General features: G+C 45.2%; 1 protein-coding gene across 1 annotated transcript in view; it reads right to left on the minus strand.

The window, feature by feature from the left end:
* Nucleotides 1-13152: 13152 nt before the first annotated feature.
* Ephb1 (EPH receptor B1) overlaps nt 13153-18955 on the minus strand; it is a 431927-nt gene continuing 426124 nt past the window's right edge. The window contains exons 15-16 of the mRNA XM_021171331.2: nt 18509-18664; nt 13153-14624 (exon numbers count right to left, since the gene is read on the minus strand). Of these exons, the coding sequence (XP_021026990.1) occupies nt 14516-14624; nt 18509-18664 (265 nt within the window). The 3' untranslated portion in view covers nt 13153-14515. The remainder of the gene's footprint in view (nt 14625-18508; nt 18665-18955) is intronic.

Below are 18955 nucleotides of genomic sequence, written 5' to 3' on the forward strand. Positions count from 1 at the left end.
GCAATTCCTACTTGCAAAAGGATGAAGGGGGAAGGGAAGAAGGCAGTGTGGCTGGGGGTTGTGGTTGCCATAGAAATCTAGAAATGGGACTGACAGCTGAAAAGCATCTCTGGGAGCAAAGAAGAGGAGAAGGAAAGGGGCCTGGGTGGGGGTGAGCCTTTGTGAGTCGGAGCTGACCAATGGGCAGTCACACTGAGTGCATTTAGAGTACATCCACGTGGATCTACTTGCTGTAGCCCAGGGTTTTGAATTATGCCGGTAGGAGCATGGCTGAGGAAAGAATGTGATCAGGAGAAGTCCCCGGATCTACAGAAGTACACCAGGGCCTGGGGGAGTCACCACACACCAAGTCATGGGCTGATCAGCTTTCTGGCCTGCAACAGGGAGACCCCTCTGCTGTGAAGTGACCTTGAGTCCCTTCTAAAACTGGGGTGGGCAGGAGGAAGATACTAAGATTTATTCCTTCATTATTAGAAAAAAAGTCATTTGGGGCTTACTTAACCAGCTTCTCTCACTGCTTCTGCTTCTTCTAATTACATGCGTACAGAGCCGATTACACTTGCTTCTTAGCTTGGGCTGGAAATGGGAAAGAATTTCCCCATAGTGGGTGGAGTATAGCCCAGCTCAGATGAAAACTCTGGGAATTTAGAGGTCACTGAGATAGGTGAATAGCACAGTAAGAGAGGCTGGTAACATTCCCATCAAGGCTCATGGAGACGTGATTGTAAGTCAGGGTGCCAACAGCATGGGGCCACGCATGCTGAACCAGTTCTTCCCTGGTCAAAACCAACATCCTCACAGGTTGTAGGGGTTGGGGGACTGTCTGAAAAAGACAATTCACTGCCTGACAGCTTCCTCCAGGAAGCCCAAGCTTCCTAAAACAGCTGCTGAGTCTCTTTCACTGGCATTTCTTACACCATTTGTGAGGCTGTAGAGATGTTGAGACAAGATCTCATATAGCCCAGGCTGACCTCAAATTCATGCAGCTGAAGAAGTCCATAAATTCCCAATCTTCCCAGGCCTTCTTCCCAAGGACTTGAATTATAGACAATGCCATCACACTTAGACATCTTTATTTTCTAACTTATTAATTTCCTGCCTGTGGTGGTTTGAATGAAAATGACCCCATAGGCTCATATGGAATGGCACTACTGGGTGGTGTGGTCTTGTTGGAGTAGATGTAGCCTTGTTGGGGAAAGTGTGTCACTGGGGGTGGGCTTTAAGGTTTTAGAAGATCAAGCCAGGCTCAGTGTTACTCTCTCTCTTCTCTTACTGCCTCTCTAATACCACATTTGCCTGTGTGTCACCATGCTTTCTGCCATGATGATAATGGACTGAACCTTTAAAACATTAGCCAGCCCAACCTAAATGCCTTTCTTTTTAAGAGGAACTGTCGTGACATCTCTTCGCAGCAATATAACCCTAACTAAGACACTGTGCTATTAGATTGTGAACTCCATTAGAGAAAGATGGCAGGGAAGTCCCAGGGATTCTGTAGTCATCTATTTCAGATGAGTGAACAAAGAGAAGAATGCATACTTGGACTTTCTGGAGACTCTCGTCAAGCCTTTAATTGTTGGCACACTCTCCTCAACTTCCCCAGCTTTCACTGGTCCTCCAGACAGGAGATGTGATTTCCAGAGATAGACTTCATGGTACTGGCTGTTTCTTTCCTGGTGCCCAGTCCAGGGATACTCACTGTCCTTTTAGCACTGACAAGAGGCCTTCTGCTTTTTGAACACTCAGAGAGTATCCCAGGGGCTTGCTTTATTTCTACTTCTCTGTGACAATAGCTGTGTTAGATATCTCACTTTCAGGTAAGAATTGCTTGATAAGGATGGTCAGAACTGGGGTCCAGACTTAGATGCTGAGATTTTTACCAATATTTTCACTTCCTACTTTTGCAACCTCTCTGACTCCCAACACGCCCCTTTAGGCCACCGTATGTAGTTCATGTCCAAGTTGATCTTCTGCATCAAGAGCTCTTATCAATCAATAAGTGAGACCAAAACTCAGCAAGCTGCTACCCATATAACTTAAACAACACTCCACCAGTTTTGATAAATAAAGCTTTATTGAAACATGGCCTTATCCATTAATCCATATCTGCGAATATTTTCCCAGCACAATGGAGAAAGTTGCATTGTTGCAACAGAAATCACATGACCTAAAATATTTAACATCTGCTTCTTTACAGGAAAAAAAAATAGTTTGTCATCCCCTGCTGCACTGAATCTACAAGAAATACTTGGTTTTGTTGTTCTTTTCCATGCTGAGTTTCCTACTAGCCATAGAAGTCAGAACCACAAATGGTTAACTAACTCTCGGCCCCAAATGACAGTCTGCAAATAAGACCAAAGGAATGCTGTTCACTCATATGAAATCAGCTGTACAGTAATGCCCCCTGGGCCAGCCAAGTTAATGCTTGGCAAACTGCCCCTGTCTCTGAAACATCCCAGCAGGAGCTAAACCCCATGGTGGGGATAAAAAACAATAAAGAACAAAACAAAACAAAACAAAACAAAACAAAAAATCTTGTTAATTGTTAAATTGGATGTCAGAGAGAATATTTTTCAAAGTCGCAGTAGACATTGCCATTTGGAAAACATCAGATTGTGATTAAGGCTGGAGGTCGCTGTGAAGCAGAGAAGCCTGCTCCCACTGGGAAAAGTGAATGCAAAGTTGGTGCCATCTGCTGCATCCTTCAGGGAGACCCATCACCAGGTGCCCTGCTCAGCTGCAGTACTTTCATCACTCTCAATAGATGAAATCATGTGACTAAGCTGGCGTGCACGGAGGCCTAGAGAGCTGTAGCAAGCATGGCTCCATCTTGAGCCTGGGAGGTGTGACTTTACACAGACTCGGGGTGAACTAGGGATGTACTGCTTGCCTAGCATGCACGACAAAGAAATAAAAAAGGAAAAACTGTAACCAGTGGATAGGAGTGGTCCTTTGTGTCTTCAGTGGATAGTGAATGAAGCGAAGGTACCTGGATTAGATGCGTAAATCAAGTACAGGATTTTGGGATTCCTTTGGGTGGAGCTAAGAGTCTAAAGATGTCAAAGAAGATGACAAGACACAGTTTTACTTGAATACCTTATTTCAAAAGACTGCTTCACAATCTCTGCTAGGTAGTGCATAGTCTTTATATTAGACATAATTTTTCTTAAATATATATCATAATAAAATGTATAACAATCTTAAAGAGTTTGGACACATACATCCTAAAAAATATTCTGCCATTTGACAGTTTACTCAACACACCATGGAAACCCATCAAGCAGCTTGACCCCTGAGGATGGTTCTGCAGTCAGAGAAAGTCTGTGGACAGTTATTTAGCTAAAGGAAACTTCATGTTGACTGGCAGGCCCAGAAATTGGGCTTTAATCAAAGGATTTCATTTAGTACCTGGAAGAAAGGTCACTAGCCTGTTTGAATGAGCAAGCTACATGCCCACACAATATCCTGGGGTGGAAAAAAATGTCTCAAATTCAGCCATTGGTCCAATCTGACAGGCAGCCTGGGGAGCCACCCAGGACGAAGGTAAAGCTTGAGAGCGGCCTCTGCACACATGCAAAGTGACGAGCAGACATGGTTCGGATGACACATACCTGCAACAGGGAAGTTCAAAAACCCAAGTCTGCAGAGATTAAGGGTTGGCCTTTATCAGAAGGTGGGGAGACTTTTACAACAAACCCCAGGCCTGATTTCTTTTTTTATTTTATTTAATTTTTTTATTTTTCAGTTTTATTCCAAAATTCGTAGACATGGAATAAGATAACTCACACTGGCTGTCAGATTTTGAACATGCTCCAAAAAACCAAGAGCTGAGTTATGTGGCCTTATGTTATTAATATGTGGTTTATATGTGGCCCCTCATTTCACCCTGACAGATAAATCCATCTCCATTCCTGGACATATCACCACACAGTGTGCATAAATCACTGTGTTTCACGGTAGACATGTGAGGTGCGTAGGGTGCTCTTAGAAGGCACCTAGCTTGGGTAGTGGAATTACTCAGTGACTCAGAGAACATACTTCAGATAGATAATCTGAATTCAAATCTAGCTCTTCAACATGACCTAGAATCGAACGAACTGCCTGAGCATCTCTGAGCAGTTTAGCAAATCCGTTCCCCAACTGGGCAATGCAATACCAAATTAGTAGTAATCAGTTTGCTTAGCTTTGTAGTAAGCATGCTAAAAAAAAATTACAATTGCTGTCGTCAAATTACAATTACTATCGTCAAGTCTATTATTGAATTTGTGATTATTATTTTGAAGAATCTCTTGAGTGGTAGTAATTTCAGTTACCCACCCAGGAGCACCTCCTCTGATTAGCTGCCGGAAAGTCTTTCTTTAAATTCTAAACGTAGAACACTTGTAGCTGACACTCTCAGACCTATGGGAACCCTAATGGGCTTATCCTTCCACTAACATCTCTGACTGTGGTCAGAGATCCCTGAGATGTTTGTGATCAAATAGAGGAATTCCTCCTGGGCTTTGGAGTTAGGTCCTTGGATGCTCAGCTTCCTGCATCCAGACTTTTCCTAGGCCATGCAGGGAAAGAGGCATGCCATCTTAAGGAGTTAACGCAGGACCACGGCAGTTCAGCAAATGGTAAACCCCTTTCTCAAATGCCCAAGAGCCCTGTCTGTCCATCCAGGTCGGTGTGTAAGGCCTTCATTTCCTGCCGAGGCATCTGATGTGGGCAAGTCAGTCCCAAGCTGAGGCTCACGTACTTGCTCCCCTGAACATTCTGCAGATTCCTCAGTATTTCATCAGGTAGTTTGTGGTACCACCTGGGACTCTTGCAACTCAGCATCTCAATTGCATTTGCTTTAGCTCTTGCATCTGTGGATACTGGGAAGACAGTTTCAAGGAAGCTGATAACCTGTCCAATCACACACCACACTTGCTTGGAAAAGCAATTTCTCTGTTTTCCTGAACTACCTGTTAGTAGGTCATGGTGCTTTCTTGTCTCGTTCCTCTTTGGCATACCCCAGGCCGAGGTCAAGCTAAGTAGCTCAATCCCTGGGCTGGAGATTTGAATTCCAAGCAGGCTTAGACTTGCCCTGCCAGGCTGTGACTTTACTTGGAGGGCAACTCTGAGTTCATGCTATGTCATTATGATTTTTCCATTAATTAATTAATTTATTTATTCACTTTACATTCAGATCATAGCCCTCCTTCTCCTCACATCCCCCCCTCTCCTCTCAGTCCTCCCTCAAATGTTCCTTCCCCATGCCCTCTCCTCTTCTCCTCTTATTGAGGGAGCTCCCCCCAGTATCAGCCTACCTGGCCAGGGAGTCTTTGGGGGTGATTCTAGCTGAGAGTCCTAGCAGTAAGGAATATGGAGACTGAAGTGGCCACCTCCTGTAGAATTCCCAGTAGAGGGATAAAAGCACCAACTCACCCATACATCTTTCGACCCAGAATTTGTCCTGCCTATAAGAAGCGCGAGGACAAAGGTGAAACAGAGATTGAGGAAATGACCAACCAACGACTGGCCACTGTGATGTATACCCAGCACCCTACAAAACCCTTGGAGCTCAGAAATAGCCCTGTGAATGTCCTTCCAGGAGTTGAAGCTCTGATTTGCTTTTACCAGGTTCTATTTTCTATCTCCCGACCCAAGTTCCTGGGACACTAGGAGCTGTGGATGGGTCCAGTGTGAAGGGCAAGACTCTCATCTTGATGCGTAGATGGTCCAATCCCACAGACTCCCCTAGTTGTTCCTATTGTCAGTCCCTTGCATCTAATAGGATGACTCAAAATTTCCCCTTTATTGTCCAGTGTTTATCATCCCACACAGTGCTTTAGATCTCTCACTGTTATCTTTATGGGGCTTCTGAGCACACCTGCTATCGTATGTATCTGGGGCTCTCTCTAATCATAGTCCAAGAAGACTACCAATGTTCTAAGTCACTCTGTCATTTGGTGCTGAGTCTTTATTGACCTGACTATGCCATCTCTTCTATAATCATGTATGTGCTAAGTGCAAAAGGTTTAAAAAAAAATGAATATGATCTTCCCAAAAGCTAACTGGCTAGGTGAGCCAGCTAAGTTGAGTTGTAAAAGAAGACAGAATGATCGTGTAGAAGGCAGAGACAAAGACTGGCCACAGACAGGGTCACCTTCACAAGACACACTAGAGCTGGCACTATGCCCTTTTATGCTGAGGAATGGAGGGAACCCTAGTTCTAGAGAAAGGTCCTGAGAAAGCCATCACTGGGCTTGAAATGGACTGGGCCAAACAGCTTGGCTTGCCTTATTGTATATCTAGCTGGGAAGGTAGCTTGGGACCTCTAGTGCATGGTGAGGGATCTGGACTTCATCCCATCAGTGATGTGTAGCCATGGCGGGGTTCTGGGCAGGACAGGAGTCTGTGATGACATCTCTTTCTTTCTTCGGTGGCTCTCTCTCTCCTTTTCTGTCCACTTAGCTATTTCAGCAGCAGCAGCGTGCCTGCCTTGCCATCCCAGCAGGGCTGCATCGAGGAGGCCTGTGAGTTCAATCATGGTGCTTCCACACAGGAGGCCACAGGAGCTAAGTGATTAGATTGTGAGGAAATTGGAAGGTGAGCTTGAGTTCTGCTAGGAACGCGTGTCTGTTCTCGTTCCATTCATCTTCCAGACCAAATTAGAATTGCTTCTACTTGGAGAGGCGCATCCTTCCACCTGCCCTCCCTGCCTTCCTGGGGCCTGACCCTCTCAATTAGCTTCCTTCTCTGCTGCTCTCCACCTCCATTCTCTTTCATTAGCTTCTAAACATGCCCAAGCCCTTCCCATTAAGAAGTAGCAAAATAGCAACAAGCAAAAGGAGCCTCCTCCTGCTGTCTTTGTATATTTCTTCTCCACTCAAGGTCAATGTATTTGAAAGTCTATGGTTTTCTTTTCCCCTCTCTTCAGCCTTTATCTCCTGCTACTACTTGTCTAGCTAACTTGTCCTTAATAAGGTCAGCCACGCCTTCCTGTGGATAAACTCACTGGCATTCCCTCCATCTCTTTTTTTGGACAAGACCTCTATGTAGCCCAAGGTAGCAGAGAACTCATAGCAATCCTCTTACCTCAGCCTTCCAAATGCTAGGACTATTGGAATGTGCCACTACAGATGGTTACATGTGTCCTGGACACTTTGATTTCATGTAATCCAGGCTGACCCAAAGCTCACCTTGAAGTCCTCATCCTCCTGTCTCTACCTCCCAAGCCTGGGATCATGGGTGTTTGACAACATGGCTGTCTCCATTGGTTCTTTTTCAATGCTTACTTCACATCAGTCCTCTTGGAAGCATTGGGCCTTGAGATGGCAGTTCCTTCTATAGCATGTGTTCCTCTGTCTTCGTGAACACTGCAAGCACCTGATGTCCCTTCCCTCGCCCGCCACCCCACCACACACCCCCATGGAAACTCTCTTCGCCCTCCTTTGTGAACCTTCATTTTACAGATGGCTAATAGGCTGTGTATCAAAGTTGTATGCAAGCTCACTTCTCTCTCTACCTTCACACACTAATGCATAAATTCTTCTACTTTGGTGACTTGACTTGTATCAGGCAGAGAATGCCTCCACAGCATACACTGCCAGCCCAGATTTCTTGTCTGAGTTGTAGACGTTTGTACCCAATGCCCATGGGCAACTCAGATACTGTGTCTTCTTTCTCTGGGTTTCCTCAGATCTCAGCTGTTTATCGAAACCCACCCAGGTACCTGCACAAGATAGGAGTGAGGGATGTCATTCTTGCCTTTTCTTCAATAACTCCCGGCAGACAATCCACCTCCTCCTCTGCTGAGACCTGTCTGCTTTGAGTATCATCATCCCTCCTACTCCTTTTACAAGTAGAGCCGCAGGATCAATGTGACTTTCTGTCTTGATTATTAGCCTCTGGATTAGCCTTTCCAATTGGGTTTAATATCTGCCTTTCCATTTTCCATGTGGTGGCCACCATCTTATATAAAGTGGACACTTCTTGCTTTAATCCACCTTCCAGGCTCCTCTTCAGAACGTAACATCCAAGTTCCTTATCCTCTCGTATAAGGCCATTCACGATGCAGGCCCTGCCTACCCCTCCAGTTACCCACAGCCATCTCTTTATCCTTTGGCCTCAGAGAACCACCTATGATCCCACAGACATGACATTTGACTTCTGGAACTTGAACATACACAAGCTGTCCCCTCCACTGCTCATCCAGACCTCAGCTCGGTAACTCCTTCCACTCCAGTTTCAGTTGAGCAGAGCCTAGGGAATCACTGTCATTGACTGCTCAGGACAACGGTAGCTCTCCCAAGACTCTACTTACTTACCCATCAAGTCACTTATGAAGATAATGCCTGGAACTTGTCTTTGCATTCATGGCAGAAGGCCATTTTCAGAGTTTAGCAGTTGCTCACATACAGTCAACTATGAGCATCAATTAGACCAGAAGAGGCAATCTAAGTGTTCTTGAGTGTATGGCAGCTTCTCTTCCAGGAAAACAGAATGATATGGGCTCAGGAGCTTAGATGAAACTTGTTTGCCCATACATTTGTTTTGTTTGAATGTTTTAAGTTTTATTCCTTCTGGTGAGCAGGAGGCTGCAGAATTCTGAGTGAGGGTGTCTTCTGGGAGATTAAATAAATCTTGGAAAGAAGAAATTGTTAGTGTAGAAGCACTGTTAAAACATTGATGTAGGTCTGGTGTTGTGGCTCCGTCAGTAGAAGGCTTACAGAACATGCATGGGGTATTGTGTTTGAATCTCAACAAAACATACAATGAGCATGGTGGTACACACCTTAAATCTCAACTCTTGGGAGGTAGAGGCAGGAGGATCATCAGATCAAGGTGTCTTAAGTTTAAAACTGGGGGCTGGAGAGATGGTTCAGTGGTTAAGAGCACTGACTGCTCTTCCAGAGGTCCCCAGTTCAATTCCCAGCAACCACATGGTGGCTCACAACCATCTGTAATGGAATTTGATGCTCCCTTCTGGTGTGTCTGAAGACAGCAACAGTGTACTCATGTAAATAATAAATAAACAAATAAAACATTTTAAAAATCAAAGTTTATGACCAGTTGGAGAGCAGCCTGGGCTACAGGAAGCTCTACCTCTAGCTCCCCCTCAAAAGAGAAAATATAATGTACCAGTCAAACTTCCCTGGTCAGAAGAGGCCCCATTAGTCCCACAGTCTCCTTGTGGTATATAGTCCCCAGGTTCAGGGGTTCAGGATGCAGTCTGAGTTCCTCTCAAGATGGGTTGCCCTCTACCCTACTACTCCCTGCACTTTGGATTTGCCTCTGTTGTGCCAGAAACAAGTCAAGTTAGCCCTGCCTGTTGGGGCCTTTGTGCAGTGACAGTGGGAAATGGCTATGCCTTGGCTGCAGCTCTGGAGAAGACTCTGACATTGTGTTAAGGATTCAGACAGGGTTGAAAGGGAGTGTTTTCAACATCACAGATCTAAAATTAGGGTAGGCTGGGACTGATAGCAGTTAAGAGTAATTATTGAAGATCCCAATGAAATACCTGGGGATTAACTTATTTTAAAGCATGCTGTGTAAGGTCACGGATGTCTAGAGGTGAAACAATAACTCAGTTTAAACTTATTTTAGTCACCAGAAATTCTAGTACCTTCTACAAGCCAGACAGCATGCTGACAGTGAGCACAGAGGCAAAGAAGACATATTCTCTTTCACTTGGGAATTGCCAGGAATTGTGATGTGCTAAGTTGTGAGTCTCAACAGCTTGGCCCTCCACCTCCATCCCACTCCCACAGCCCCCAACCCCACTTCCAGGGCCATTGATAACAAGGCAAGCCCAGAGAGATGCTGGGTAGGGAGTGATCCCTTTCCCAGGTGTGCAGTGGAGGCTCATTCCCCACCATTCATCTGCACCCCCTTGCTCTGGGGCCTGTGCTTTGCCAGGGCCTGGGTTTGTTCTTGGATTCCTTCCTGCTTGCCCAAGACTTGGTAGTGGTGAACACAGTCAGCATTTGTCTCAATCCTTGCATGATCTTCTAGCACGACCCACACACCCTCTCCATCACTTGACATCTTTCTGCAACCCTGGGGATTCCGGCACTGCCTGCAGCCCCACTGACCTCTGTATTTTGAAAGCCACCCGTGACTTCTCTGTGTAGGGTATGACACAGTGGCTGCAGACCTCAGCCTGCTATGAGTCTTCACATCTCTTTGGGTATTGGGCCCATGTGCTTGCTGCAGGTCTCCATTGCAGCCTTCCCTTTACGTCATTTTTATGGGGCTTAATGTATCCTCATCTAGTTGGTGACAGAGACATTATTTTTTTAAATGATGATAAAAATCCCCAGCTTACTTCACAAAGATCCTCTTAGAACAGACAGAGCTATTGGGATTTTGCATTTCTTGTGGAACAGGGTAGTTTGTCCCTCTTGTCTGCTGTCTCATCTCCACCCTAGTATTCCTAGAATCCTGTCTCCATAGACACTGCTCTCTGTGTTCTCTTCATAAGTCTTCATTCCTCCTTGAGAGTGTTGGAGTGGCAGAGAGAGAACAGGAGGAGACGTGTGTCTCTAAGGCTTCCCCCACACAAGCCGTGTCCATTCTCAGAACCCCTGGCCCACAAGCCAATTAGACCACACCTGCTGACTCTTTGTTGTCTCCTTTGTGTGAACAACACCCTGCACAGCACTGCAAGGTTGCAAATTGCATCCTGTTAGTTTGGCTTGTTAGCCCACAAGCTAGGTTTTAAGTTCTACATAGGTTTTAAGTTCTAGATGTGATATGGGATTTTCTTTTGCCCTCAGGAGCTTTGGCAACCTAGACAGGACCAAGCCAGTTAACATCCTATCACAATTGAGGGAGGGGCTCATAAGCTTCCACCCATAACTGGGGAGCTATTGGCAGTTGATGGCTGCTAGAGAATCATTTTTCTTCAAGGATGTGACCACTGATAAGTTGCCTAAGGACCAGTGGATGGCTCTATATCTCTGTACTTATAAGCAGCAGTATCTGGACTGAAAGGGTTATAAAAACTAAAGAACAAAATGTGGGAGGAGGATATGGGAGGTCCCAGGGGGAGTTAGAAAGTGAAGGATAGCTATTCACAAAATATATTATATATACATATGTACATATGTATATGTGCATGAGATCTCAAATAGTAAATTATTATATTAAAAATGTAAAGCTCTTGACCCAAGAATGTGGCTCAGTTGATAGAGTGCTTGTCATGAGTTCCAACAACAACAATCCCCTGACCCCCACATGCACACAAATGTCTAAGTTTGAGAGTTGTGGGGCAGCATATGCAACTGAAATCTAGAGGGATACTGCTAGTGAACATCCTCCAAATGGAGTTCTTAGAAAGTGGAGAAAGAAGTCCCCTGTACCCAATGTACTGGGTCACCTCTCTGCAGCAGAGTCTGCATGGCAGCACACTCTGCATGCTAGTCTCTCCTAAAACTTCATGACCAAGAATGTTAGGGTTCATGCCTCTATGTCAGGGAACCTCAGGTGCCCCAGGAACTACCGTTTTCTGAGCCAGTGTCTTGACATGGAACAGCATAAATTTTCAGCAACGAAGTTTAATGGAGTGTAGAGTTTTTCACAGTGTGGTCCCTGGGCCAGCAGCATCAGCACCACTTATAAGTGCTAGGTTCCACTTCAGGCCTATCAAATTAGAAACCCCAAAGTGGGCTCTGTGACCTGTGCTTGCAACGTCCCCAGGTGATGACAAGCCGCACTTTGTTATAACATCCCGCTGGGGCAGTGGTGAGGGGTAAGGGCCGGATGCTCGTCTTAAATGTTCAGTCCACTATGTGACCTAGGAAGGTTCTTCGTTCCTGAGATTCTGAGTCTGAAGCTGAGAACAAGGCTGGATCTGCTGTGACTTCACATGTTTATAGTGAGAAAAAGAACTCAGATATGTAACATATGCAAAAACCCAAATGCCTGTCTTGGTTGCTTGCTATTGGTACTCCACAGTCTTCTTCCTACCTCACATTCTCTGTCAATCTAGTGGTGAACTTAGGCAGCTTTGACTGTGGCACCAGGATCTGTAGAGCAGACCTGAAGTTGCTGAGTGCTTGGTTATGCCAATGTCACTGAAAACTATGTCTACTTCCTGAGCTCTTGTACCTCGTGGAAACACCATGAATGGCTTGGCATACACTTCACCAAGAAGTGGGGATTGATGTCAGAAGGTGACAGACAAGAGTTAGGATAAGAGACACTGTCTAAAGAACATGATGACAAATCAAAACTCATTCCTGGGAAAACTGACAATAGACTGGTCATATGGCTTAGGCTTGGAAAACTCTCATGGACTAGGGTCTTTGAGGATAATTAGCAAAATGTGCATGCAATTATTAATCAACTAAGCAGAGGAGATTTGTCTTCTACCCTCCTCGCTGAACTGGAGTCCTCTGTAGACCATATGACAATTTGCTGAAGGATGCTCTCTCTCCCCAGCTTCTATCACCCTCCAGGGGTAGCTTCATAGTCACGCTTTGAGGTAAGCTTTGCGGGTTATAGCTTCATCTCAAAGCTTCCTGCTACTGAAGTCTAGGGCTGGTAACTCAAGTTCAGAACTCCCCTTCGATAGTTTTTTTAATTGTGAACTGGGAACAACCTAGAATCTCCAGGGATGAGAGTCTCAAAAGGGTTTACCAAGGTCAGGTTTGTGGGCATTGACTAAGGAGAATTGTCTTGATTACTTTAATTGACGTGAGAAGGCTCAGCCCACTGTGGGCAACACCATTTCCTACCTTTGCCTGGACTGTAGAGAGGAGAAAGGGTGTTGAGCACAAGGAAGCATGCATGCATTCATTCTCTCTCTGCTCTCAACTGTGGATGTGATGTGACTAGATGCTTCAAGTTCCTGATGTTTTGTCTTGTTTGCCATAATAGACTATCACATGGAAACCTCTTCTCCCTTGGGCTGCTTTTCCCACAGTAATTTGATCACAAACCGCAGAGAGGAAACTAAAATACTCCCAAATCAGTTACCCAGGCCTACAGAACAATGCTCTCATTGCCCTAAGTTATAGATCAAGTCTGAAACCAAGGCTCCTGCTAAGACCTCCTATCTCTTTAGTTGTACATTTACAGAGGTAACAATAGCAAGGAGTCTAGAGCTTGGATATAAACTACTTAGTACAGTATGTGAGCTAAGACCAGGGCCCAGGGACACACTCTGACAACATCTTACGTAAACCCAGACATGCTTCTGCTCTTTTTAATTAGACAGATAAAATTAGCAAGAGGATTTAAGGTAAAAGGAGAAATTAAAAATATTTCAATGTTAGGTGGAATTTACAAAAGCGAATCAAACAATGAACAATGAGGTTTCAGGAAGGGATGCAAAGAGAAACACAGACAGGACAGAGACATTCCTCCATGCCACACGGCTTCAGCCAGTCCACGGGCCAGGCAAGAAAGAGTTCTCCCTCGCCGCCTCTCAAATCGCTGGTTCTGGGATGAGGAACATTTTCCAGAAATCCTTTCCCTCTCCTTTTCTTCAGATCTTATCAAAGAATATCCCTTCAGTCAGCATCATTCTGGACCGGCCCACACTGCACCCAATTCAAACCACTCACCTGTTTCCTGTCTTAATTTGCAAACTCTTCAGAAACTTTTTTTTTCTTTCATTTACGATCATCCCTCCCCCTTTTCTCTTCCCAGCGGGCCAAGCAGAAAGCCAGGCCAACAGCATATTCCAGCCCCTTGAGACCTCCCAGGGCCAAAAAGCTTTCCCAATTCTTTTTTCTTGTTTGCATCTGTCACGAACAAGCACAGTCATTTTATAACGCAGACACACATACATGTGCGTTTGCACACGGAAACAGGTTTTTCTATTTGTTTTTTTTTTCCAATTTGTGGTTTCGTTTTTTTTTTCCTTTTTGCAGAAAATGCAAACAAAAGAAAAACAAGGTTTTCAATTGAAGGTACATCTCTTCTTCAATATGAAGACATTAATTGAATTGGTTGGATCCCCATGCAGTAGTGGTCAGCAAAGTCCTTTGGCAACTGACAGACGACATCTGGAGACTCAGGAGCTGGGCTTTATTTGAAGAAACTTCCCTACATGAGTCATGAGCAAAGGGAGATGGATGTGGGGGAGGGAGGAGGGGCTCTGAGGGAGGAGTAAGAAAGGAGAAAAGAAAAGAATGTCATTGGTGAGGGAGAGCGCGGGCACAGCTGGGGCTTCTGTCTCTTCCCTTCCACCTCCTTCCTTTCTTCCTGCAGACAGGTAACTCCAGTCCCTCTCAGATGGGAACCGAGTTCACCTTGGTTCCCAGTGCATACGGTTTCAGCTTTGCTTCTGTTTAGCATCACCTTTCTCTGTCTTTATCATTACGTGTTTGGTTTCCCGTGTCATCTACGCACTTCCGTTGCCGAGAAACGGCGGTTGCCCGTGGGCAACAGGTCCAGTTCATTCTTCACAGATGGGAAGTTGTTTCTCAGCCAAGAAGCTGATCTTTCTGGCACATTCCACAGTGGTCAACCTCTGGCTCCCCTTTGACCCTGGTCCTTTTCATTCCTCTCCTCCCCTATGAACACCGAGTTCTCATGCCATTACCGATGGCGACTGGTTCATCTGGACCCTCATCGAGTGAATGCTACTCAGAATCTTCTTCTGATGGCCTGCCAAGGTGACCCCTATTCTCAGGAGGTCTCTAGAAGGGAAAAGGAAGTCAATGTGAGAGTTAGTACAGCTTTTCACAGCTCTGACTTACCACCAAAGGCACGTTCCTGAGAACAGTAGGGTAGGCAGAAAAATGCTCTAAAATTCCCAGATTTGTAAGTTAAATTAGCCCAAGTATTTATGGATAATACGGCTGTATATTGTCATTTATTTTATATATGTTTGAATGTGTAGTCAGTCTCTAGTGAGAGTGTTATATACACACATATATGCATGTGCGTATAGGAGCCAGTGGCCAGAGGCCAGCTTTGAATGTTATTCCTTAGTTATCTATCATACATCTTGTTTGTTTGTTTAATGTTTTTATGACATCATCTCTCGCTGACTTGGGGCATGCTTATTATGACAGTCTGGCTGGCCAATGAGGCTAAGGGATCAACTTGTCTCCATCTCCCCTATACTAGGATTATAAGGCAATACCACCTCACTGAGCATCTTTTACAATGATCTGGAGATAAGCTTGGGTACTCATGCTTGCACGGCAAGCACGGTTCTCTCTCCCCAGCACTTACGATATTATCCTGCTCAAACTCATTTTTTTTTCTGTGTCGTAGCCCTCACCCCTCCTTCTCACCATAATCTGCATAAACTATGCATTACTCCTCATCATAGATCCAGAAGCAGCCCCTTCCTAGTGGCCATGACCCTTGGGTGGACTGGAATTTTCCTCTCCTCCATGTCTGACTCTCCAAGTGCACACTCGATGGTGCTTTGGTTATTCTGTGGAGCTTTCTGCCCAAATTAGTGACCACCCACTGAGGTTGAAAAGCTGTGGGGCTTGCCTGGTCTTCTGATGTTTCCCTCTGAGCTTCCAATCTCTGACTCTGTTGGAATTTTAATGCCATGCATTTTTAAGAAGGGTGATCCTAAAATAACTTTAAAATATCTGCCCAAGTAGGAAGCCAAAGAATATGGCTGGGATAGAAGTTCGGATCGGATTCATCTTCGAGGTGTGAGAATTAATCTGAACAAGTTCACGGCTTAAATCTGACCTCAAGGAGACCGGGTTATCTTTCCTCAGCTGATAACAGCTGGGCTGTACTCTATCCTGAAGGGATGTGTTTCTAAATCACTGGGGCATTACTGCAGAGTCACAAACATTAAGTGTAACAGCAATTGGTTCTCCTCTGGGTAGGTGATGGGCCAAACGCATGCTCGTTAGAGCACACAATTCCATTTGTCTCTACAAACCAGTGACACAGTGTCTCGGACAAGACAAGTGTCATTCAAAGAAGCAATGCACTGGATATCACAGAGCAGATAAGCAGAGAGAAGTGGGGTTCAAATGTAAAAGCACCAGGTTCCCAACCTCCCTTACAGGTCTCCTTTCAAACTCTTCTATGGTCTTGTTTATTTTTTTTCCAAGCTCCCTGGCCCTTTGTACACTGCACACCTTTATAGACCCTGGGTTGCGTCTGTATGCACAATGCTTTGGCCCTCAAGCCCCTCCCCCACCCCATGTTAGCTGTAGTCAATCTCTCCAAGGCTGCAGCTGCTTGAGATAGGCAAATTGCCCTCGTCTTTTATAACAAATCCTTCGGGGAAGCAGTCGTGAATTTTGAATTCACAAATTGCCCCGCCATCTATTTTATCGAGTTGCTCATTTTCTTTCTTACCCCATCTCTCCTCATCTCTCAAGAAACAAACTGGATTGCTCCGGTTGGTACTGAGTGCCTGTGTTTTACTTTGAACTAAATCCCTTAATTTTCAGTTTACCTTTCCTTTTACATTTTCTCCTTGTTTCTTTTTCTGTGATTTCCCCAGACTGGAGGAATAGCTTTATTTGACTCAGTCATGGTGGGAAGGAGGAGAAATATGCTAAAAAATAATAGTAAAATACTCTGGCAGATGAGAGTAGTGGGCAGACTAGAGTAGCTCTGACCCCATAAACAAGTCCTTAGGCCCTCTGATCACCTAGGGCATCCTTCTGGGCTCTACAGGATGGGGAAGGCTGGCTCGTTTTAAACTTTATTTCTTTAAGTTTTGTTCTGTACATTTGGCAATCATTTAAAATGTGTAGGGCTGTCTTTTGGAGGGATCACCAGGAATGAGCTTTCATAAAAACATGTACTGCTATTTAGTGGATTCAAATGGAGATGCACATTCAAACCATCACCCTGGAGAAAAACCCAGACTCTATCATTTCTGATAAGAGGACACCTCACAGTGATTGAGCATGACTCCAGGCATAGGCTGGAAGCAGTCAGTGTCTGAAATCTGTCTGTCTACACTGTGGTGAGAAGCTAGGAGTGGGTCTCCACCCTTTTTTCCTGGATGCAGCAACAGGCCTGACTATATAAAACAAAAACAAAAACAAAAAAAATAACAACAATACAAAACAAAACCAAAGTCCAGTACTGTGCCTAAGATATAACTGTCTGCTGGACTGCTGGGTCCTCTGGCATAGGCCACCAGCATCAGAATATACTGTAGCTCAGGTGCTTCCTGTGTGTGTGTGTGTGTGTGTGTGTGTGTGTGTGTGTGTGTGTGTAAGGTTTGATTTTTCTGGCTTGGATTATTTGAACGCCTTTGAGTACAGAAGGCAAAAGGCAAAATCTGAATCTGGTCTTTCCTGTGTTTTCTCATTTCTGTCACACATCAGAATCACCCGAGGAATGCTGAAATCCCCTGGTTTTCTGACTCATAGCATTAACCAGAAGCCTGCAGGTGGCACCAGTACTTTGGGATTTTGTAGCCCAGGCTGGCCTTGGACTTGATATGGTAACTGAAGATAACCTTGAATTTCTGATCCACCTACCTCCCAAGTGCAGACATGCACCACCATCTCCAGTTTACACAGAGCTGGAGGATGAACCCCCAGGCTTGATGCCTGTTAGGCAGAGCTTCATCCCCAGGCTAAGGTTTCAGTACTTGTTAAAGATTCCCAGACTATTCCAGTGACCAGCAAAGCCTAGGACTCCTTTGAGCCCTGAGGCAGGTGTAAACTGAACCAGCAGCCAGAAAGCAGCTTTGTGTCCCATCTTGGCTCATGTGTTGGATGCACTATTTCAGAATCTGCTGAATAGAAAGACTGGAACTAGATAAATATTTCCCAAACTGCAGTTCCATAAAAACCTGTCCCTCAAAACTACAGTTCTATGGTATTTAATAATTTGAAATGGGATTTTCTTTCTTTCAGAGTTTCTCATGGCCTTTATAATGCTAATATGAACAACGAATCTCCACTAGGGTGATAAAGTGTGTAGCATTTCCCAAATTTATTTGACCGTGGGACCTCTTTTCCAAGGAGAACCTATTAACATTTCCCACAGCTGATGCTGCTTGGAACATTCTCGGGGAAATAATGGACCACGTGGATCTTTAGGAAACTATCTAGCTCTCATCTTATTTGAATAATTTTACTTTGTGTATTCCTCGACACTCTTGAGGGAGGAGCAGACTGATAAATAATGCACGGGGGTGGGGGTGGGGATGGAAAGTGTGTGTATTTATAAGTGTGAGGATCACACGCCACACAGCTCGGGAATCGCTGAATCAGTGCAGTACCCTGTTGACAACTGGATTGCCAGTGCTGGCTGCTGTGTCCTCCCTTCCCATCTGAATGCTCTCTTTGATGGGCTGAGTCTATAGCCTTAAATGATGGAGAGCCTTGATGATTAGAGAAACCACATATGGCGATGACTATGAGGAACTCTCATCTGGGATCAAGAGTAGAGTTCTACCAGCCTCCACAGTCCGCCTCCATCTCCCAACTTCATCTTAGCAAAGTACAGCCCCATAAAACCCAAGGCCGGTTCTATACAGAGAAGCTCATTCACACACATCATCTTCAGTAGCAGGGAAAGGGCTTCACACCCAGCTCTGGGCTGGACAAAGGAAAGTCTCATCACTTACTCTGATGTCATCTGGGTGACCAGCTGAAGGGAGGTGAAGCCTGCGGTGAGGAAGCTGTCCCTGTACTGGACCATTTTGATGGCACTTAGCCAGTCATCCACGGTGGTAAAGGCCGTGAAGTCTGGGATAGAGCGGTCAAGCAGGGGTTGGGAAGGCCTGGTAAGACAGAGAAACAGGTGACCCCACAGCTGCAGAGAGGTGACACTCCAGGCTGACCCTTCCCTTCCCCCCACTACCCGGAACCATCTCCAAAGCTGAGGGGCCAGTCCCTTATTTCTGGGTATTGTCACAGGTCTGTCAACAACATAAACTGACTGGTATTGGTATTCAGTTGAAGGGGAAGGGAAGCCAGCGACTCCTTCATCAACTGAAATCTGGGTGACGACCCATCCAAAGATGTGGTCCTGTAAAAGGTACATACGATTCACCACAACCTCACCAAATCTC

Source organism: Mus caroli, chromosome 9 (genome assembly GCF_900094665.2).
Source record: "Mus caroli chromosome 9, CAROLI_EIJ_v1.1, whole genome shotgun sequence".
Lineage (NCBI taxonomy): Eukaryota > Metazoa > Chordata > Mammalia > Rodentia > Muridae > Mus > Mus caroli.